A 20,834-nucleotide genomic window follows, 5' to 3' on the forward strand; every position below is an offset into this window, starting at 1 on the left:
AAAGATATGCAGACGAGAACCAGAGATACCATGTCGTATCTTACGCTGACGTCATTGGTGATTCTTTTAATGCATGATAATGCCAGGTCTCATGCAATTCATCTTGTGGAAAACTTTTTTGAAGCTGGGATAATACGGTGTATGGAATGCCCAGCATGCTCTCCTGATCTAAATCTGATCCCGCATGTTTGAGACGCCCTCGAGTGACGCATTGCTGCAAAACCAGAAGCTCCTGTTACTATCCATGATTTCTGTTTTGTTTCGATAACCTCTGTTCTTGGTGTAAGACCCGAGATCTAACTATTCTTGCCTCTCAACCCTCTTTATGTGTGTCTATGCTGGGCTCGCGAAAACTGCAGTGCAACGGAGTAAGAAGATAACTATGTCAAACAAAGATTCTACGAGCCATAAGACAAAATTCCTTCCGGGCTCTTTCTCAAATCTAAAAAACTTTTTTTTCGTCTTCGTAAAGTTTTTGAAGACTCTTTAAGCAAAACTAGTTTTTTTTATATAGATATAAAGAAATTCTCTAAAATGTTCCTTTTTATAAAAAGCTAATTAATGAATACTAAATTTTTTGTAAGGAATTTTTTGATCTGGCCGTCGCTCACTACGGCTATGACTACATGATGTATAAATTACATGCATAATATTCCTAAATAGCCATATAAAATAAAATGAAAAGTCTGCTGCTTTTTCACCTATTCTAGTACTTCAAAATTTCCCATACAATAAACATGTGCACCAGATCTTACCCAACTAGTGGGTACAAGGCTAAGGTGTATTTGACTTTTTCCAGAAAAAAAAATCCTTTATAAAAAATTTATGACGTCAATGTCTTTTCAGGAATGATACACAACTAAACAATGAACAATTTGTTTAAATCTGAGAGTTTCTAAGTCAAACAGTTTAGCTCCAACAGGACTTAGAAATTTAACTACCCGGTCTCATTCCACTTTCCCTTATGACACCGCATGACATTTTATTATGACACCGCAGTTTGTTTGTATAGCCGCAACCGAGAGTACTTACGGATTTTAAAACACCCTGTTACTTTTATAAAAAAAATGAATCGTTATGATATAAGTATTTATTCCTATACACAGTAAAATTGAATAAGATATGAAATCATTAGGCATTTTTTTATAAGATATACATAATAAATGTCACATCAAATTGGCATAAATAGAATTAATTCATTATTAGTCATGTTAATCACAATTGAATCTTCTTCAAATTGAATAATTTTCTTGAGCACTAATCGTGAGAAAAGTTCAGATTCTCCATTATGAACATTTCGAGGTATTGATATTGCATTAGCAGTTCATTTCTAATTCCTTTTCTTAAAAGTCTTGGACCTGATTTTTATTTCAGTCTCATCCAGTGACTCGTAATAGCCTTTCCAACTGATCCAGTTGATTCCATCAGCGTAAGTCTTGTGTTTTCCTCCCAAATATAATCCGTTTAAGTTAGCAGTATGACACTCATTATACCACCATCCGCCCTTGTAAGTTTGAGCGCAGTGAGTTTTGCCAGGATTGTTTTTAACGTCTTTTGTTGAAAATCGCGCGTTGTTGTGAACTTTCAACATGGAGTCACCTGAAATAACAAGTTCAAGAATTTAAGCTGTAAATAAATAAATAAGGTGTATATCGCAAAAGAGAATTTTTAATTGATTTGAAACTTATCTGTTGAAACATATCTCGGGTTCCGGTTAATTACCCGACACTCTGTACCCCGACAACTTAAATTCCCTACTACGTTTTCACGACAGGTACGTTTGCCCGAATATTTACGTTATAATTTATTTTCTCAACGGGTACGTTTTCCCAATAGGGCTAGTAAGTAAGGTAAATGAATTCAGTTTTTTGTTACTTTCCCGTATAGTTTTTATAAAATTGTCAGCTATTGCTTATAGGACTTATTCATATTAATTACACGATTGCTAATTTGACTGTAAATTACAACCACTCGGAATAAAAATCAAAGAGCCGCGTTAATTTTCCTTCCTTCAAATGGATTTCAAGGTGATTCATATTATGTAGGTGATAAGATAGAAAGGTTTTGTGGAATTAAATTGCAAAATGTCGCTTGCTACATTAAAAGGAATGGTTCAGTGCGATTGTTTTAATAGGGGATAAGGCAAAAAATGCGTCTGTGGAATTAAAAAACCAAATGATACTTAATGTATCAATTGGTAAGGTGGCTGTAATGGAGGGTTGTACTAAAGAGTTATGCTGAATAATTAGTATTTTTCAGAAATTAATGATTCATCCGATTCTGCCAATATATATCTGCCAATCAGTTACTTTTGTAATTTCTTTTATTGGGCAAATGCCTGTCTGGCGAACGTACCTATCAGGAAATAAGTTGCCGGGCAAACGTATCCATCGGGAAAATTATATGTCGAGCAAACATTCCTGTCAGGCAAATGAGTTATCAGGCAAATGGAGTCGGGCGATTGAGTTGTCAGGCAACCGAGTGTCGAGAAATAGTACCAGACTCCCTATCTCATGTCATTGGCAAGGCTCTTACATTGCTATCAATATTTTAAAATAAACAGAACCAATTAAATTCTCATTTGTACGAATCTTAAAATGAAAAGGACTTATTACTTCGAATATCTTAAAGATCTAAGGACCGATGTTTCACATACTGACTCGAGACTCGCCTTTAAATTTGCTAAGTTACCTCAAATGTGTACAATATTTTAAGTAACGAAATCTGACACAAAACCAAAGTTGGTCAGTTGTGCAATTGCCCCTTTAAGTACACAACGCACAGAATTAATTAATTTATTTATTTATTCATTACATAGAAAAAAACATGAATAGAGCACTTTGAGATAAAGCCCACTGACAGTTTACGACGGATTCTAATTTGTGCCCATCAAAATGTAATGGTTATCGTAATAGATTGAACAGTTTTACAAAATTTGCTGTAGAAAATTTGAGCCCCTAAATGCTGCTATTTTTGCTTATTTTCACATACTTATGAATCCATTCACGCAATTCAAATATTTTTACCTTCAATTATTAAAGTAGTTTGCTCTAGAATTAATTCTAGTAAAATAGATATTTTAACAACTTTTTATTTATTCTCATTTAAATTAATAAGGAATGGCAAAATCTAATATTTGATTACATTAGTTGAAGCAAAATATATGAATAACACTATTTAGAAATTTCGGTAAAAAGATTTTTAATTATAAAATGTGTATATGTTTTTCTTCTTATTCTCTGATAATTTAAAACTCTCTAATATCTAGGAAGGAATTTTATGTTTATTCCTAAAAAACCTTGTTTATGAATACTAGTAATACAGGAGACATTTTATAGTCATATTTTTGATGACTATAAAATATTGACATATTGCAAATCGTAAAATAGGAACATTTAAGATTAAAAGGAATTCTGAGAAAGGTCAGGGCCCATCCAGGGTTGTTGTGCCAGTGAAAAAGAAGAAGCATTCTATCACTAATTTCAACAGTTAAAAACACTTACACAATAATTCTCACTTATTAGAAATGCACACTTGAGTTTAATTTTTGAAAGAAAAAATACATTAAAGTAGTTAAAAAGAAAAAAAAACTGTAATTACCTGCATTTCCACTATAGTCCTCAATATGCAACGTGTACTTGTTTATTTCGTCATCTATCCAAAATTTGTCATACAAGGCATACCTGCTTTCTCCGTCCACACTTTTTAAATCAAAACGAACTGAATAGAGATTTTGGTTCGTCAATGCGAAAATTTTGTCATTACCTGTAATAACATTTTAACTCTTTAAGTGAGAATATTTTGAGGGAAAGAACTTTTTTGAAAACAATAACTTTTTCATTTCGATCAAATGCTACTTACTATTAAAAATCTACAAATAAGACACTTATATTTGTATAAATTACCTTGGAGAGAATGTGTGTGATCAGATTAATTGCGCATCTCATTATATTTTTGCTTTTTTTTAATTTTCAGGAACTTTCTGTTAAATGTTATTCATTAATAAAACATAAAAGACTGCTTTCAATAATTTACTATTTCCAGTAAAGTGTACTTCATGGAAATTGCGGTCAGAAGGACCTTCTTACATGTTCAAAAACTAATGATTGTGTGTATGATTTTGCGTTCAATCATTTCAAATCTGCAAAGTTAGCAAGGGTGCCGGCAGAATTAGATAAAAGGGGGTGCAACCCTCTAACAAACTACCCCCCCCTCAAAAAAAAGTTCTTTTTTTTAAATATTGTTATTACATTTTGTTTTGTTGTTATATATATTTTCATCTGTTAATTTTCTTTAGGATACATTTCTTCATTGTTAGCAAGATATTTAAACAAAAAGGACGAATTTCTTTACTTGCAAATTTTGCCACGAGAAACTGTGCTGATGGCGCTGGCATAGCTACTGACTTTGAAACACAAATAACTACAAACAGCAGTTTCGTATACTAACGTGTTTGTGCACGCTTAACATTGGTATTTATTGTGTTGATGAAGTTTTACAGTTGTGAGAAGTCGGTTTGTGTCATACACCTTTGTTAAACTAAATAACTAATAGAAAATATAGTATTACTTATATTTTATTAAATGAAATTTAAAAATATAGCTTAGATATCTGTCAAGTTTGTGCATGCTCAGTGTGCATAAGAAAAGAATCAAAGATGGCTCAGAATTCATTGAAAAAGTTATAAACAGATTTGAACAGCAAGCAAGACGATTACACTTCTTGTTTGATTAAACAATTTTTTAATTGTTATGTATCAATAATTACTTAATTATTTATTTTTCAATAAAAATATGTTTCATTAAAAAATTTTATAACAAAATTGCTTTTCTGTATCTCTTTAATTATTTAAAAGAAAGATATATATATATATATGTATATATATATATATATATATATATATATATATATATATATATATATATACAGATATATTATTTGCCAGACTTAGAAGCAGCGGACACACTCGATCCCGACGTCACGTTGTGGGCCTTAAAGTCCAGCCACCCTACCCTAAGTACAATGTGAACCAGTCTGCATCTTCCCACATCCTATCGTGTATTGGCTGCTAGAAGAGCCACCTGGTCTCCAACCCTGCTGCAATAGTACATGGCTTTGAGTGCTTTTTGGATGAATTCATGGATTTGATTTAATGCTTCTGTTGGTCAATTGGGCATAAGCAGCAACAACAACATATATATCACAGGATTAGTTTCACCCATCAGGTCTCTCTTCCTAACTATTTATTAAAAAAATCATGCAGAGAAATGATTTTTATAAAATTGATTATTATTTACCGTTGAAAAACTGCACTCTGATTCCTTTAGGTGATAAAGACGCACAGATAAGTTTTAATAAATCGTTGAATATTTGCACAAAACAAATACTTGTTTCCATTAACTATTCCATATTAGATTATCGTCAAAGTATTAGAATTGTTGCCAATTATCACATTCATCGTATCACAAAATATTCATAAATTTTGTTAAAGTTTTATAATACGTCAAGTTTAAGAATTACCTAGCCAAAAGTCCTTTTCAATATGACCAAAACCAGATTTGTAATTTGCCCAATTTTGGTAAAAGTAATCTTGCGGTCGTGAAAAATTTCCTCGTCTTTGAATTACCTGTTTCAAAAAATAAATGAATAAAATGTGTGTAGATATTTGTTTTAAAGCATTTTAACAGAAAGAGAAGTAATAACAATGCCAACTAGAAAATAACCAAATATAATACACACTTGCTATCCAATCTCAAGAGAAACTTCTACAAATAGGATGATTTTGTTCTGAAGTATATCTGTGAGATTCGAAAAAAATTATTCGCAAAAATAATATGAGCACGCATTGAGTTGGGTGGTAGTTAAAAAATTACTTTTCTATTACGAATTTATTTATTATTTTTATTATATCTTACTCAAATTAAGTTTGATTTTCTTAATGTCATTTTAAATTGAAACTGTTGAAGGTTTTATTTGTGTACGAAAAAAAGAAATTGGTTGCGAGATTTTAAATTGCCGGAAGTCAATTAAAAATTAAGTGAGCTGATTATTAAAAAATAATATTTTGTAAAAAAAAAAAAAGAAATAGTAGTATATTTTATAAGTTTAGGAAAATTTTAAATTTTAAATCGCTGTATTTATAACAAATGTATCATGACTTGGAACCAGAGTTCATTTCTGTTGATGATTTTCTGGTTACTTTAAACATTATTTAAGTTTATTTTAAGTGTTAAAAAAAACACTTGCGTCTAAAACCCGACTAGGATCAAATTGGCCTTAAATCTTGGTATCAAATTTTATGCATTCTTTATAAGACTATGCAAATTTGAATGATAAAATTCTAAGCTTTATTTAAATTGTCTAAAAGTAGGTTTTATTATCAATTAATGTAGTTAGTCTATAATATTTTTTTAATAATTTATCTTAAACGCTTTTAAGCACTGAAATAGTTGCTTAGAATGATGCATTTAGGGCACTCTTGAGAACAATTTCGAGGGCTAGGGTTCCATAAGAACATCTGATAATCAGTATATACCTGTGTAATTTTCGCTTAGTTTATAAGGAATATCATAAAAAGTTCAAATTATATTATTTTAATTTTATTGTGTAGTATCATCTTAAAAGAATGAGGTGTGTTTTGCCACCAAATTTTGCAACATTGATTAGACACTGCCAGAGAAAACCGTAGTTTGAAGAAAGAAAAAATTGAATAAATATAAGCATACCTAAGAGAGATCTATGAGTGAAGGGAATTTCAGTTGATTATAAAAGTTTTATAATTAAATTATAAATGCTTTTTTTTTTCTCCTCTGATTTACTCGTGCTTCGTTTCCAATTTTCAAAACAACAACACATTTTATTATTATGACATTGTAATTTTATTTTATATTCAGCTATTTATTTTTTCAGATTTATTTTTTCGCGCCTGAACTTCACAACCTTTAAGTTAGAGGGAGATTCTGAAGAAATGAAACAACAATTGCATTTTAATAAAAACAAAAAAAACACTGCCTAAACTTATAGCTATCACAATATTTGTAACAACAAATTACTTTTATTTTATTTTCTATTTTTTTTTTTTTTTTACATATTGATTTTTTTTTTTAAGATCGAAACAACATTTGCAATAAAACTCTCTATTGATAAACACTGTACATCCTAAGATTGATTGTACATAAGATTGCATAGTGAAATTTCTCATGTTAAGAAAACGTGAACAGCTCAAAAATTAAATAAAAGCATCAACCAATGATATTTTGTTTCTGTTCAATTTGAATAAATAATTTGATATTTACCGTAACTTCCTTTAATACTTTTATGTATACGAATCAAATTATATTAGTATTGCAGATTAGTATGCAATTATATTAGTAATGCATAAAATGTTTATTTCATTTCAAAAATAATTTTAAGTAAAAAGCTGTTTCTGTGCGAAAAAAAACCTTGTTTATATAAAACTAGCTAGTTTTATTTTGTTTACATAGAGTAGGATACGCAACATACCGTCCACCCTCCTCCATCTGTTTCCATATCACAATAAACGTCTATTGATTTTCTTGCAGTAACTCTACTTCTAGGCCAGATTACATATGGTCCGCTCTCGTTGCAACCAGACAGAAGTACCTCTTCGCAATCTATTGGCTTAGCTGCAGGACCTTAAAAGAAATATATAATGATTCTTGAAACTTATTACGGCCATGGAACAAAGCAAAATATACAATCTAACACTTGCTTCGAAATATAAGCATTTCAGCTTATTATTTCACATTTTAATTTTCAATATATCCTCCCTTAAATTGCTGAACCTGATAATTTAATATAATGAAGAACACAGCATCTAAAGCACAAAGTGATAGACTGCCGTTTTGGGGTACCATAACAATTAACACAAAATGTAATACATGTGTTTTGATCACTCTCCAATCACTCTGCTTTTGGTCATATTGCAAAAGACTCAATCTTGTTTGAGCCAGACAATAGTAGTTCTTCATTACCTATTGCCCTTAGCTACAGAAAGAAAAGATAGAAAAGAATATATATATATATATATATATATATATATATATATATATATATATATATATATATATATATATATATATATATATATATATATATATATATATATATATATATATATATATATATGTATATATATATATATATATATATATATACAGAGAGAGAGAGAGAGAGAGACTTGTTACCAATTTGCACTTGTTTACTTTCGTGTATCAAATGGTAAACATTGTGACTTAATATGCTAAAAATAAATAAATAAATACTAATAGAAAGCATATGTAACCCATTACATGTATGTTTAAATATAATAGTATTGCGTACAACCATGTAATTATTAAAACACTTCAGTGAGTCTAATAATTTGGTCTAATTATTATAATATACTTATTATAATACTTGATATAATAAGTATTCTATATTTATCTAATATATCGTCTGATTTATATTATATATCGCCTAATTTGACCAACTAACACACGAACGTAAACAAGTGCAAATCAGTTTCAGTAGTATATATATATATATATATATATATATATATATATATATATATATATATATATATATATATATATATATATATATATATATATATATATATATATATATATATATATATATATATATATATATATATATATATATATTCTGCAACTAATTGTATAAGATGACAATGTAAACCAGGGAAGGAAAATGATTATAAGAAATGCACTGTACGATTTTGTTACACATAATATCAGTGCCAAGATACAGAATAGTATACAATTATATTTAATGCACTCCACATTATATCAAATAAATGTCAGCTTTTACAAATCGAAGATTGGAGTTCGAATAAAACGAAAATCGAATAAAAGAAATCATATACTTACATTCTATGTAGCTCTCTTTAACTTTCGTTAACATATCCAATGCATTATTTAGAAGAATTTTAGATTTAATATTTCGATCACATTCTGTAGAATTCGTGCAGCTTTCAACTAACACGAACCAAGTAGTTATACAAATGAATAGCCACCAACCCCTATAAAAAATTTATTGAGAAGAAGCAAATAAGGTTACATTCAACATACATTTTTAAAATTTACTAATAAAAACGTATTTTTACAATTTTTCCGACAATTCATGTGGTAGTAAGATAATTTTTAACATTAGCATTCATATATTAACATTGATACCACCCAAGAGCACAAGAGTAATGAAAAACTATAAATATACCCCTCTACTAATTTATTTTAAAGCTTTTATTCAGAAGTTTGATTAATTTTTTTCCTTCTTTTCATATCCAGAAAAAAAATCCAGAATCACATCCAGAAATCGACGAATTACATAATTGTGTGCGAAAATATTCACTTAAAAAGTTCTCGAAGTATGGCGAAACGGGCAAAAAAATTAATATAACATTATGGGATACAAACTCTGTATTGCTCTCCAGACCAAGCTATGGGAACCATATTTCTCATATTACAACTGTCCCCTACATTTCGATATCAAAAATCCGAATACATCATAAATAAAAGTGTGTTTATTCAGAGAAAGTTTATTTTCTTTTTTGTCTTATTTCGTTACTTAAAATATCGTCTGCACATAATATCGTCTGCCTAATTAGCATATTTGAGGTCACGCTCTCAGACAATTAAAATTAAGTCCAATAGCGTGAAGATCCGATCATTAGATCAAAAGTTATTCAGGGTAGTTATTATTTCTTTTGGGGGGGGGGGCATTAAGAAAGCGTTTTTCCTGGCGCTATTTTTTTTCGTAAATTTTCACTCTCAAATTTCTCAATTTGATATTTGTCAATGTTTTTTTTTTATTTCCAATGGCCAAGGTTGCTAAAGACCACTCACCACAAAGGGAGGAACAATAAAATAAGCAAACACAAACAAAAACAAACGTGGCAAGAAAAGTCTATGAACCAAATAAGTCTCTTGAGCGCCATAACGGTCACACAAAGAGATATTCTTCAGTGCCGGGTAGAGACGAAGGTGGTCTGCATCCATCTCCGCTTGAAGGTCACAGAGCGTACAGAATTTACGATATTTGAGCAACGATATTTTATACAATAATAAAAATTGTCGTGAAATAAATCAGAAAAGAATTCTTATCACTCCCACATTTCAAAAAAGTACATTTAAATCAAACTTGTAGCAAAACATGGCAATAGTTTGAACCAAACTTTTAATATATGCAATTACTAAATTACTATAATAAAAAAAAATAATTATAACATTAAGGGATACAAACTCTGTATTGCTCTCCAGACCAAGCTATGGGAACCATATTTCTCAGATTACAACTATCCCCTATATTTCGATATCAAAAATCCGAATACATCATAAAAAAAAGTGTGTTTATTCAGAGAAAGTGCATTTTTTTGTCTTACTTCGTAACTTAAAATATCGTTTGCACATAATATCGTCTGTCTAATTAACATATTTTACGTCACCCTCTCAGACAATTAAAATTAAGTCTAATAGCGTCAAGATCCGATCATTAGATCAAAAGTTATTCTGGGTTAATTTTTTTTTGGGCGTTAAGAAAGTGTTTTTTCTGACGCTTTTTTTTTTTTTTTTGTTTTTAACCCTCAAATTTCTCAATTGGATATTTGTCAATAATATTTTATGCAATAATAAAAAATGTCGCGAAATAATTTAGAAAAGAATTCTTATCACTCCCACAATTCAAAATGATACGTTTAAATCAAACTGGCAATAATTTGAATCAAACTTTTTATACCTGCAATTACTTAAAATAATTAGTGTCAAATTTATGCCCAAACATTAATTGAGATAATAATGTGTTTTTAAAATCATCCCCAAAAATGAACTGCGGAAATTAATGGTTAATAAAACCAATTGTTTCTGAAAAGGGAACTGTCCCCATTCGAATAGTTCAGAATTTCAATGGGCATTTTATTATCATAATTATCACAAATAATTTAAATTTTAATGGAAGAATAGAACTCCGATTATTTTTATTCGTATATGAAGGATTATAAGAAAAAAAAACAAATTATAAACGATCGATTCAATTAATAACCTTAAATTCTGATTTCATATGCTTTTGTTCAAAGTAAATAAATTTAAATTAACAAACTGCTTCAGACTTGACTTCATAAAATGATTTCAAAGTTTTACCGATTATCCTGCCAATCTTTAAACAATAAACAATTACTCTTTAATTTTCAAAGATTAATTTTCCTCTAAATTTCTACTTGTAACCTTACGCGAATTTCATGTTTTTATTTGTAGTAAATTGATCTCCTGTGAAAAGGTGTCATTTGATATTTTAATAATGTTTCACACATTTGACATTTTTAAATTTAACAATAAAAAACTTATAATTTCTTCAACATAAATGTACTAAAATCTTCTCCATATAACGATTGTTCGATATCAATATATTTTTTAAACAATTGAAACAAAAAACAATATACTTACATCGTTTAAGTTTTTTTTTTTACTTTGTTAACCTTCACTTTAAAATTGAATGAAGGGATTTAAATCAATCTCCTTAAATATAATATCTGAATAGTAGGATAAGGTGGGTTGTTCCCAACTAACTTTATCAAGGGAATTTCCTCTATTCCTTGAAGTGCTTGTAAAAGATTTTGAAGTACTTGTAAAAGATAAAAATTTAATCGAACTGTTTTCTGAGATATTGATATTCCATACGGAAATAAACTAAAATCCTGGAATACAATTCTATTTTTCCAAGAAGAGGATTAAAAAATTTTATCTATTTTATCAAAAACTAGCTGAATGCTCGATTTTTGTCCAAGGGAAAAAGTGAATAATCAATAAATAGGTATTAATCGACACTGCGAAATCATAAAAACTAAAATAACATGCATAAAAATTAAAATAACGACACAATTAAAAGATTTTTAAATTCCAATTTTTTTTTATTTAGTATTTGTCGACCCTTTCGGTGGCTTTACGTTATTAAATTAATCAAAACACATATTTAGAAGCATCAAAATAAAGAATAACTATATTAATTATCATTTGTCATAATGACATCGTTGTGCCCAACTCAGGTCAAAATTTAACACAAACTAGTAATTTATCCTGTATTTATCTTTTCCGGGGCCATAACAACCAATTATCTTATAATTTGGTATAGTTTAAAAGAATACTTATTCCCACAATACCAATAGTACTAAGTACCGAACTGAATTAAGCAACGCTGGCGTTGTAGATGGCTACTTTTTAAAGTTTTGCGGTTTTTCGTTCTCACTTCAGTTTCATAAAACGAAAAATTTTCTTTTTTCCCTCATTTTTAATTTTTAGGAAATAACATTTCTTTCTTTCAATTAGGTACTTGCAACTCGAGAAGAAGTCGAGTAATTTTGCCTAACCATGTGATTTAAATCAGATTTAATTGGATACCTGAAAGCGACATCACATGTGCATGTGTCGAACCAGATTAGCTTCTGAAACGACAAATGCCAGAATTTACCTACAGGACGTCACTTGCAGGTATCCAATGGGATAGCTAAGTAACGTAGTGTGAGTATGTCGATTCTGATTGGTTGTTTGAACGTGGCAGTTGTTTACGCTTGCAACTATGCTTTCCATTCTATTTCGAGTAAGCCAAGCCCGAAAATATCAACTCTCTTATGTGAAACATTCTATATTCTTACACAAATATTCTTTCATAAGTATTTCAATTCTTTCATTATATTTCTTAACACAAAGACAGGCACGTAGCCATGCAGAACATAAACGCACTAATTATGCATCGAAGTTGCCAGGGACACAAAACAAAAATATATCACGGTTACAGTAAAATACATGAACAAATAATAAATATAAGTTAAGCAAAAGGCGCAGACGAGAAAGAATTATATTTTAATGAATTTGATGTGCAATAAATTTATGAACATTATCAAAGCTGTATTTAATAAACTTCACGCTAATTAACATTCTGACTTATGTGGACAAACTTAGCTTAACTTTAACGCGCATTTTGCTTAGAAACGACCAAATGTAGCTGACGTCATAGGTCACGTGGGTGGGTATTGTGATGTTCTTCTTCTTCTTCTTGAAATGCAAACGCCTATTACCATTGATTTTAAAACAAGTTAGTTTCATAGAAAGTTCTATATTAAGTTTTGTGGAAATATCTTTCAAAAGCGTAATTCTAATCAAAATAAACACGATTTCAGATAACTTTAGAAATATCAACTCGATGCCGTCACATACCATCCACGTTAATATATGATCTTTCCTGGAATAACGAATAAAAATAATTAAACGTTAAAGAACGTGCAATGTTTTTTTTATTATTATTAGATAGAGTTATAATCAAGAAAATATCAATGATATTATCTTTCAAGTATTTGATTAAAAAAATAGATTCTTTTACAGTTTGTTTTATAACAATAGCTAATGCTAAACCAATAAGAAAATTCTATTTTCCAAACGTTTTAACAAACGAAACTAATCTCCAACGATTTAAAAGGAAAGTTTTAGAACGATATTTAGGGTAGGGGCTAAAATTACTCCGTGCACCCGCTGTCCACATTTCAGGAAGCGTGCAAGAAAGGTTTTGTAAACAGACCCACACAGTCAGACACATAAACCCTTCCATTTATTATTATAGGTAAGACTACTCGAAGAATGTTAGCTTTCTTTAATTTATTAAGCACCTCTTAGCCCACCATATAAACTTTCACATAGTTTTCTTTTATAAGCTAACTATAATTTTGAATAAGATGGTATGAATAATGATTTTCCTCAATTTCAGTTTAGTAAATTAAAAATCATTAAAATTAAACGTTAAGTGTCGTCCTTTATGGCAAATTTCAAAATTTTTTTGGGTCTTGACTTTCAACTTTTGGGTTTCCTTTTTGCACTTTTTTTCAGTTTCAAACATTCTTCGAATGTCTGAAAAATTAAAAAATAAAACGATAAAAAAAGCTTTATGTCTGCCTTATTTATCCACTTTTTCAACACTTTTGCCAGCCATCAACCATAATAACCATCATTTGCCAACAATCAACCATTTCTGTATCCTAAAATAAAATATAGCTTTGTATCAAAATCATTCTGTATCAAAAAACTATACATCTATACATCATAATAAACGCGGCTCTGCCTGCCTGCCTGCCTGCCTGCCTGCCTGTCTGTCTGTCTGTCTGTCATGACAATATATTGCCCCAGAAGCCTCGCCCAGGCACGAAACTCGGCACATAATTGTGTTTTGACATAATGAAGAGGAATTTTTTTCTTTTCCAAAAATTTGGATTATTTTTTTAGTTATCAGTCATTTTGTAAGAAAATCTATGCTTTTTCGTCTTCAAAGAGCCATATTCAAAAAACTATTCAAAAATGCATATACTTTTCTCCACTCTTATAAATGTATACTAATGCGAACCTTACAATTGAAATATTAATTTTCGACAACTTAAACCAATAATATACGAAGGAATTAATAATTTAATTGTAAGGTTCGCATTAGTTTACATTTATCAAAGTGTAGAAAAGTTTAACTTTTGTATTCGCGATCGCAACGCTCGAGTACGCCGTCTAGCGGGAGCCTGTAAATATCGGACATTAATTTATCACGTTTTCATTTAGTTCCATCAAAGTCATTGACTGAATCAGACGCCATTTTTTAGCAGCAAATAAGAAACAAAATTTCCCTAAGGAAAAGGCCGAAGAACTTGAAAAAAATCTCCAGAATATTAGTAAATCTTTCAGGAACAGAACACGCCAAACATTTGAAGAAAAATTCCTCAATAATTTTTAATTTCTATTATCAACAAACTTGCAACTGATGACTTCCGATTTCGGATACTGTTACAGATGTGTGTATTAAGGTAAAATGCATTTCTTCTGTCTTCAATTCATTACGAATTAAAGTGAAGTCAACATTGCTTTCGTCATTCCAGTGAATAAATATGAATTCAGAACATACAGAATTGTAATAGTTATAGCATATTCTTCTTCGTTATAGAATAGTATATATATCTGTATCCATATAATTCGGAAAACAACAATAAAAAATTATCCAAGTTACTTGAAATAGTGCCATTTGTGCTGATTCTTAATTAATTTAAATCGTTTTCTTGGTAAGTTTTTTTTAATTTTGAAAGAATAAGTTCAACTAGAATTCAGCTATTCTGTTTTTAGCTACATATTCAAATTCATATCAATTATAAAATTTTGCTGTGTAGTATGTTATCTAAAAGTAATGAAGGTATAAACTATGTATCTATTATTTGAGAATAAAGTTTTCAAACAAGGAACTTATCATTTTGGAATTCTCCGGGAATCATAAATCAGGTAAGTGCAATGATTTTTACAATAAAAAATTTGCTTGTAAATATTTTTTTTTTCATTTGATGATGGTTCTCTACAGAATGGTTTTTTACGTCTGATTAAGAACTATGAGAATAATAAAAAAAGAAACAATATGAAAGTTTTTATTTCAATGTTAAGAATTCTTAAAATCGTTTTTTTTATCCTAAGAATTCTTTATTTTCCGTTTTTTAGTTTATAATTTTTTGATAAAAATTGTTCTCAAAATACTTTTGAAAAATTAAATGGTATAACATTATGTGTTTATGTATACTTCTTGTATATTCCAATGTTTGAAATAATATGATTCAGAAAAGTATGGAATAAAAATTCGGTACTTACGTAATAACGCCACCGCCGCTACAGATTTGGCGGTTTTTAAGTGCCGCCAATCTACACTTAAAATTTTTGCGACAATTCATAAAATAAAACACTTTATTTAAAGTCAAAATATTTAATCGGATTTCGGTGGAAAATGAGCCGATATAGAGTTTAGCATAGATTCAAAACAATCATATCGCCATATGAACTCTGATGAATAAGATTCCAAATGAAATAACATTTCCAAAACGTACGTTTACCAAGATAAAGTTTTATGTTGTGAGAATTGGTACATTTTCGTTTTTTCGGTAAAATATTTCCCTCCTGAAAAAATAAAATTGCATCTTGTTTTGTTTTTGGCAAATCCCAAAGACGAATATTCGTAGCACTAAAAATGGCGACAAAAAAGAATTGTTTTTTTTTGTTTTTGTTTTTGTTTCGTCAGCATTCTTTATTTTACGTTTCTTAGTTTCTAAATAATGATTTTTATTGAAACTTGAAATTTTTTGATAAAAATTGTTGTCAAAAAACGTTGTTTACAAAATTAAATTTCATAAAATTATGAGGCTTATGTATACTTTTTGTTCATTTTAATTTTTGAACTAATATGATTCTTAAAACTATAGAATGTAAAGTTTAAATGGGCCTTTCATGTTATATCATTAAATTTAGTAATACTATTTCTCGGGCATTAGGTTTTAACTCTTATAAGAATATACATATTTTTTTCTGTTAATGTACAAATATTTTTCCGATGTGTTTTGGATGTTCCTTCTCTAATAAAAAGAGATACCATTTTGTTTTCGGTTGTACAAGAAAGAAGATCAAGCATTTTTCTTTTTTAAATTTAATAAGCCACATTAAAGAAGGAACGTTGCAATGCTACACGCTACATTAACGACGTCTCCAGAGTAACTGAATGACGGTTCATATAGAAATTGCAGGTATGCGTCTCATACAACAACGCCCCCTATAGTTCGTTGCGATCGCGAATAACAAAAAGACTTATAAACTAGACTAAGAAAAGACTTATAAGACTTATAAAAAAGACTAAGAAAGACTTATAATAAGTTTTTCTTCTTCTTTCCACACTCTATTTTTTCTCTTAAGCGAAGACGATAATTTTTGTAGCGACATAGAAATAGAAATTGATACCATAAAAAATTATATAAAAATAGAAATTGATACCATAAAAAATTAATTCGTGTTCTTTTCATGTATTTAGCATTTTAGTTTTCTTTTCTTAGCTACATAATATATAGCATATGATGTATATAGCATATGATATATAGCGTAGCTACATAATATATAAAAGCATATGATGCTACTAATCTTTAGATTTCTTGCTATGTTTTAAAAAACTTTATTTGTGAAAACCTTTAGCGTGGCGGACAGCTGGTCGCCTTAGGCGGCTAGGGCACAATAAATTTACTTGAAATTTGCATGAGGTACTCGTCAAAGAAATTTTTTAATTAGACATCTTGGATTAATAACATTATAAAAGCTTCATTATAAGCATTATGATTGTTATTTACAATCCTTTATGTGATTTACTTATTTTCTTTTCCCAACAAAACTTTAAATTGTTTTTAGAGTGTATTTTTTTCTGCGGAACCAATGTGTTTTAATTTCTTATATACTTCACTCCGATAAATGATAACAATCCCAATGAGATCTTTTCTCTTATTTAATCACAGTCAGTGTATTGAGCTTTGTAACATTTTTTGAACAGGTATTATCGTTGGGCAATTGAGTGCTATAATTTCCATCTATCATCAGCTTTTGATGAGGAAAATAAGTTCCCTTTTTAACTTCGTGTGACATCACTTCAAGTGGAAAAAATTAATAAGATGTTATCTTTATAACATGCATAACAATAAACGTGTTAGTGAATTTTGAAAATGTTAATGCAGGTATACCGAGGATGAAAAATATTCTCAAAATATCAAAATGCATTTGTTCTAGGAGATAAAGTAGCAATACTTCTATAACTTTGACAAAATGTGCTGGCACATTGTTCAAAAAGTGTGAAACTTATTGATGGAAATATTTTGAGAAGCATATATTGGATCGAATGTGTAAAAAATAATTGTTAAATATTTTAAAGACGATTTAAAGGTTTCCATATTTCTCCACCTTAGATCCTCAAAAAATAGTTAGCTTACACTATCATTTTAAAAAAAGACAACTTTAATGATTCATATGTTTTCATGTTTTATGTTTTAAATGAAAAAGAGTATTTGTGACAAATCGCTAAAATTCCATTTTAGTACAAGTATTTTATTTTTAAAAAAATTGCATGAGATATTTTTTTAAGGAAAACTGCTACTAATTGAAGTTTGAAACCTAAGAACACTCATATATAGCTAGCATAAATTAGAATAATTCAGTAGAATTAGCTTTAATTTGAGTGTAATATAGTAATATCAAAGGTCTCCAAACGCCAAATATCAATGTTTTTCGAGGGAAAGAACTTCGAAAAATGTTGTGGTGTATCGAAACTTGAAATTTTATGGTACACTGAAGTAAAGTAGTTTTAATTTTTTGTCATAACTGAACGCAAAACAAGCAATGAAAGTGAAACATATGAATTAAGTAACGAGAGTTGCACGTCTCTACTTAAGGAAATTTGATTACTTTACTTATAATTTTATTACAATTTTGTTTTTTAAAAAATTCTTTTTTACAACGAAGTTACATTTTATTATTAAAATTCAGTTTTATAATCATTTTAGTATTCTTCTAACGATCTTCTTGTTAACACTATTTTAAATATATTTCTCTGTAAATAATAACTTTTTTAACACTTTCAGGTTTTGATAGAAGTTTTACATTCATACGACTACTGTATCTATATAAGACTTTCTACTATATACATCTAACCATTACAAGGCTATTTATATGAAACTGTTTTTTATTTTTTTCTGAATATATTGTTTCTTTGGCATGTGTAACAGATATTTCAATCCTTACTTGTTTTAATAATTTTGCCACCGAAATTTCATCCAAAATGCAAAACTTAACAAGATGAATGGCACTGTCAATTGGTGATCTTCGGAAAAGGATGTAAAAATTAATAGCAAAATTGTTGTTAATTACCAACTCACACCTAAACTTTTGTTGGGAAGGAATTAGCTTCCATCCGTAGTACAGCAGTCAATGTGTGAAGATCAAATTGCTTATCCTTTCTATAAAAAAAAAACATTTCTTACTTCTTTTTTTTCCTACAAATTTGACTTTTTATCAGATTATCTAAGAACTGCTCACGATACATTTTACTTTAAGTTTCCTTTCATTTAAATTTTTTCCTTTTCTAATTTTCACTTGTACTTTTCAAAACTTTTTTTCTCCCTACTTTTATTAACTTGTATTTGCTTTTTTTACTCATAGTTTTTTGCAACTTATCTTTGTACTCTTTATATAGTTCTCAATTTTTATTTAAAAATTACTGCACTTTTACATACTTCCATTCGTTATTTAAAATAGCGTTCCCATGCTTTAAATCACATAAGCTTCTTAACAAAATAACATTCTTAAAAATATATCTCAAATACCCTCTTCGCGTTTAAAATCCGGCATCTATCACCCCTATGTGACCCCCGGGTCACGAAGGGGTGACAATATTTGAGTCTTTTGTATACTGTTTTCAACCTCAGCCTTCATTTCTGAATAAAACTTTCCTTCAGGTGAACTATAATTGAATGAAATTTCGTTTACTGTTTAATAGAATAATGTATTTATAGTTTGCCAGGAGTTTTTAAATGGGAAGAAAACATACTTTCTCTGAATAAACATACATTTTTCCCGACGGATACGGATTTCTGACCCCCAGCATATATGAGGTATCCACATAAAGAGAAATAGTTTGGTCAGAAAAATGAGTCGAAGTTTGGACCCCTTAATGTTAATTTTCCTTTTTAAGTATTTCGGTTTGTCTCAAGAAATTTTATAAAAAAATTGAGCACGCAATTATAAAATTTGTTTATCCAAAGGTAATTCCGTGGAAAAAATTGCTTTCAGTAAAAATTTATTATTTTATTTCATAATATTCGAGAGAAGTTTGAATTGTAAAGTATACAATTTTTTTACATCATTTTAAAGAATGCAGTTGTACAGAGCAAAATACAAAGTTTGAGTGATATCAGTCGAATAGTTTCTGAGAAAATAAATTTTAAAGAAGCTGCATTTTTAAAATTCGATTCCTTAGAAACTATTCAACTGATTTCTCTCAATTTTTTTATTTTACCATACAAAATTTCATTCTTAAAAAATGATGTTAAAATTTTATATTTTACAATTCTTTTTTTCGACTATTTCTAAATAAAATGATAAATACCAACTAAAATTTATTTTTTGAATGAAATTAGCTTAAAAAAATATTATAATTGTGTGCAATTCTTTTTTAATTGCTTAAAAGTTCTCAAGATATGGCGAAATACGCATTTATTAAAAGTAACATTTAGGTGTCCAAACTTTGGATCGCTCTCCTGATCAAACTATTGAAACCATATTTCCCAGAGTGGTGCTAACCCCTATATTTTGGGGATTAGAAATCCAAATCTGTCAAAAGAAAAAGGCATGTTTATTCAGAGAGTACGTTTTTGTATCTGATTTCGTAACTTAAAATATCGTCTGCTTTAATTAATTAGCATATTTGAGGTAAATCATCGCAGCTATCCCCTATATTTTGGGAGTCAGATATACGAGTCCGTCAAAAAATATATATATTTATTCAGATCCAACGCTTTTACGTACGCTTTTTGTGTCTGACGCTTTTTGTGTCTGATTTCGTTATTTAAAATATTGTCTGCACTAATTCATTAGCCTAGCTGAGATCACTTCCTCGAACTATTAAGATTAAGTCTCAAAACGTGAAGATTCAACCGATAGATCAAAAGTTTTTCAGGGTGGTCCGTTTTTTATTTCGCGCACTGTACCTGCACATATTATTTGAAGAAAAAATTCTTATCTTAGAAATATTTTATATAAAAACTCAAATGGATGATTTATCTCTCTTGTAGAAATATCAAGTTCTGTATCGTTTATCGTTATCATATGTTTCCATTTGTTATCGTTTTAATACACATTTCCCACCTGAAGAAAAAAGCTTATTTAATGATATCATGTACTCAAATTTTGCATTATGAAACTAAATTAATAGACCAAAACTTATGATTCAGTTCA

General features: G+C 29.1%; 1 protein-coding gene across 1 annotated transcript; it reads right to left on the reverse strand.

Annotated features, from left to right (window-relative positions):
• Nucleotides 1-1,075: 1,075 nt before the first annotated feature.
• On the reverse strand, nt 1,076-11,498 carry LOC122268380 (techylectin-like protein). Its single transcript, XM_043050862.3, has 6 exons — nt 11,463-11,498; nt 8,895-9,046; nt 7,504-7,655; nt 5,521-5,626; nt 3,601-3,765; nt 1,076-1,599 (listed from the first exon to the last, which is right to left on the reverse strand). Coding segments are annotated over exons 1-6 (846 nt in total). The 5' UTR covers nt 11,465-11,498; the 3' UTR covers nt 1,076-1,330.
• Between the last annotated feature and the right edge of the window lie 9,336 nt (nt 11,499-20,834).

Source organism: Parasteatoda tepidariorum, chromosome 3 (assembly GCF_982258835.1).
Source record: "Parasteatoda tepidariorum strain Cologne lab strain chromosome 3, Ptep-v5.0, whole genome shotgun sequence".
Lineage (NCBI taxonomy): Eukaryota > Metazoa > Arthropoda > Arachnida > Araneae > Theridiidae > Parasteatoda > Parasteatoda tepidariorum.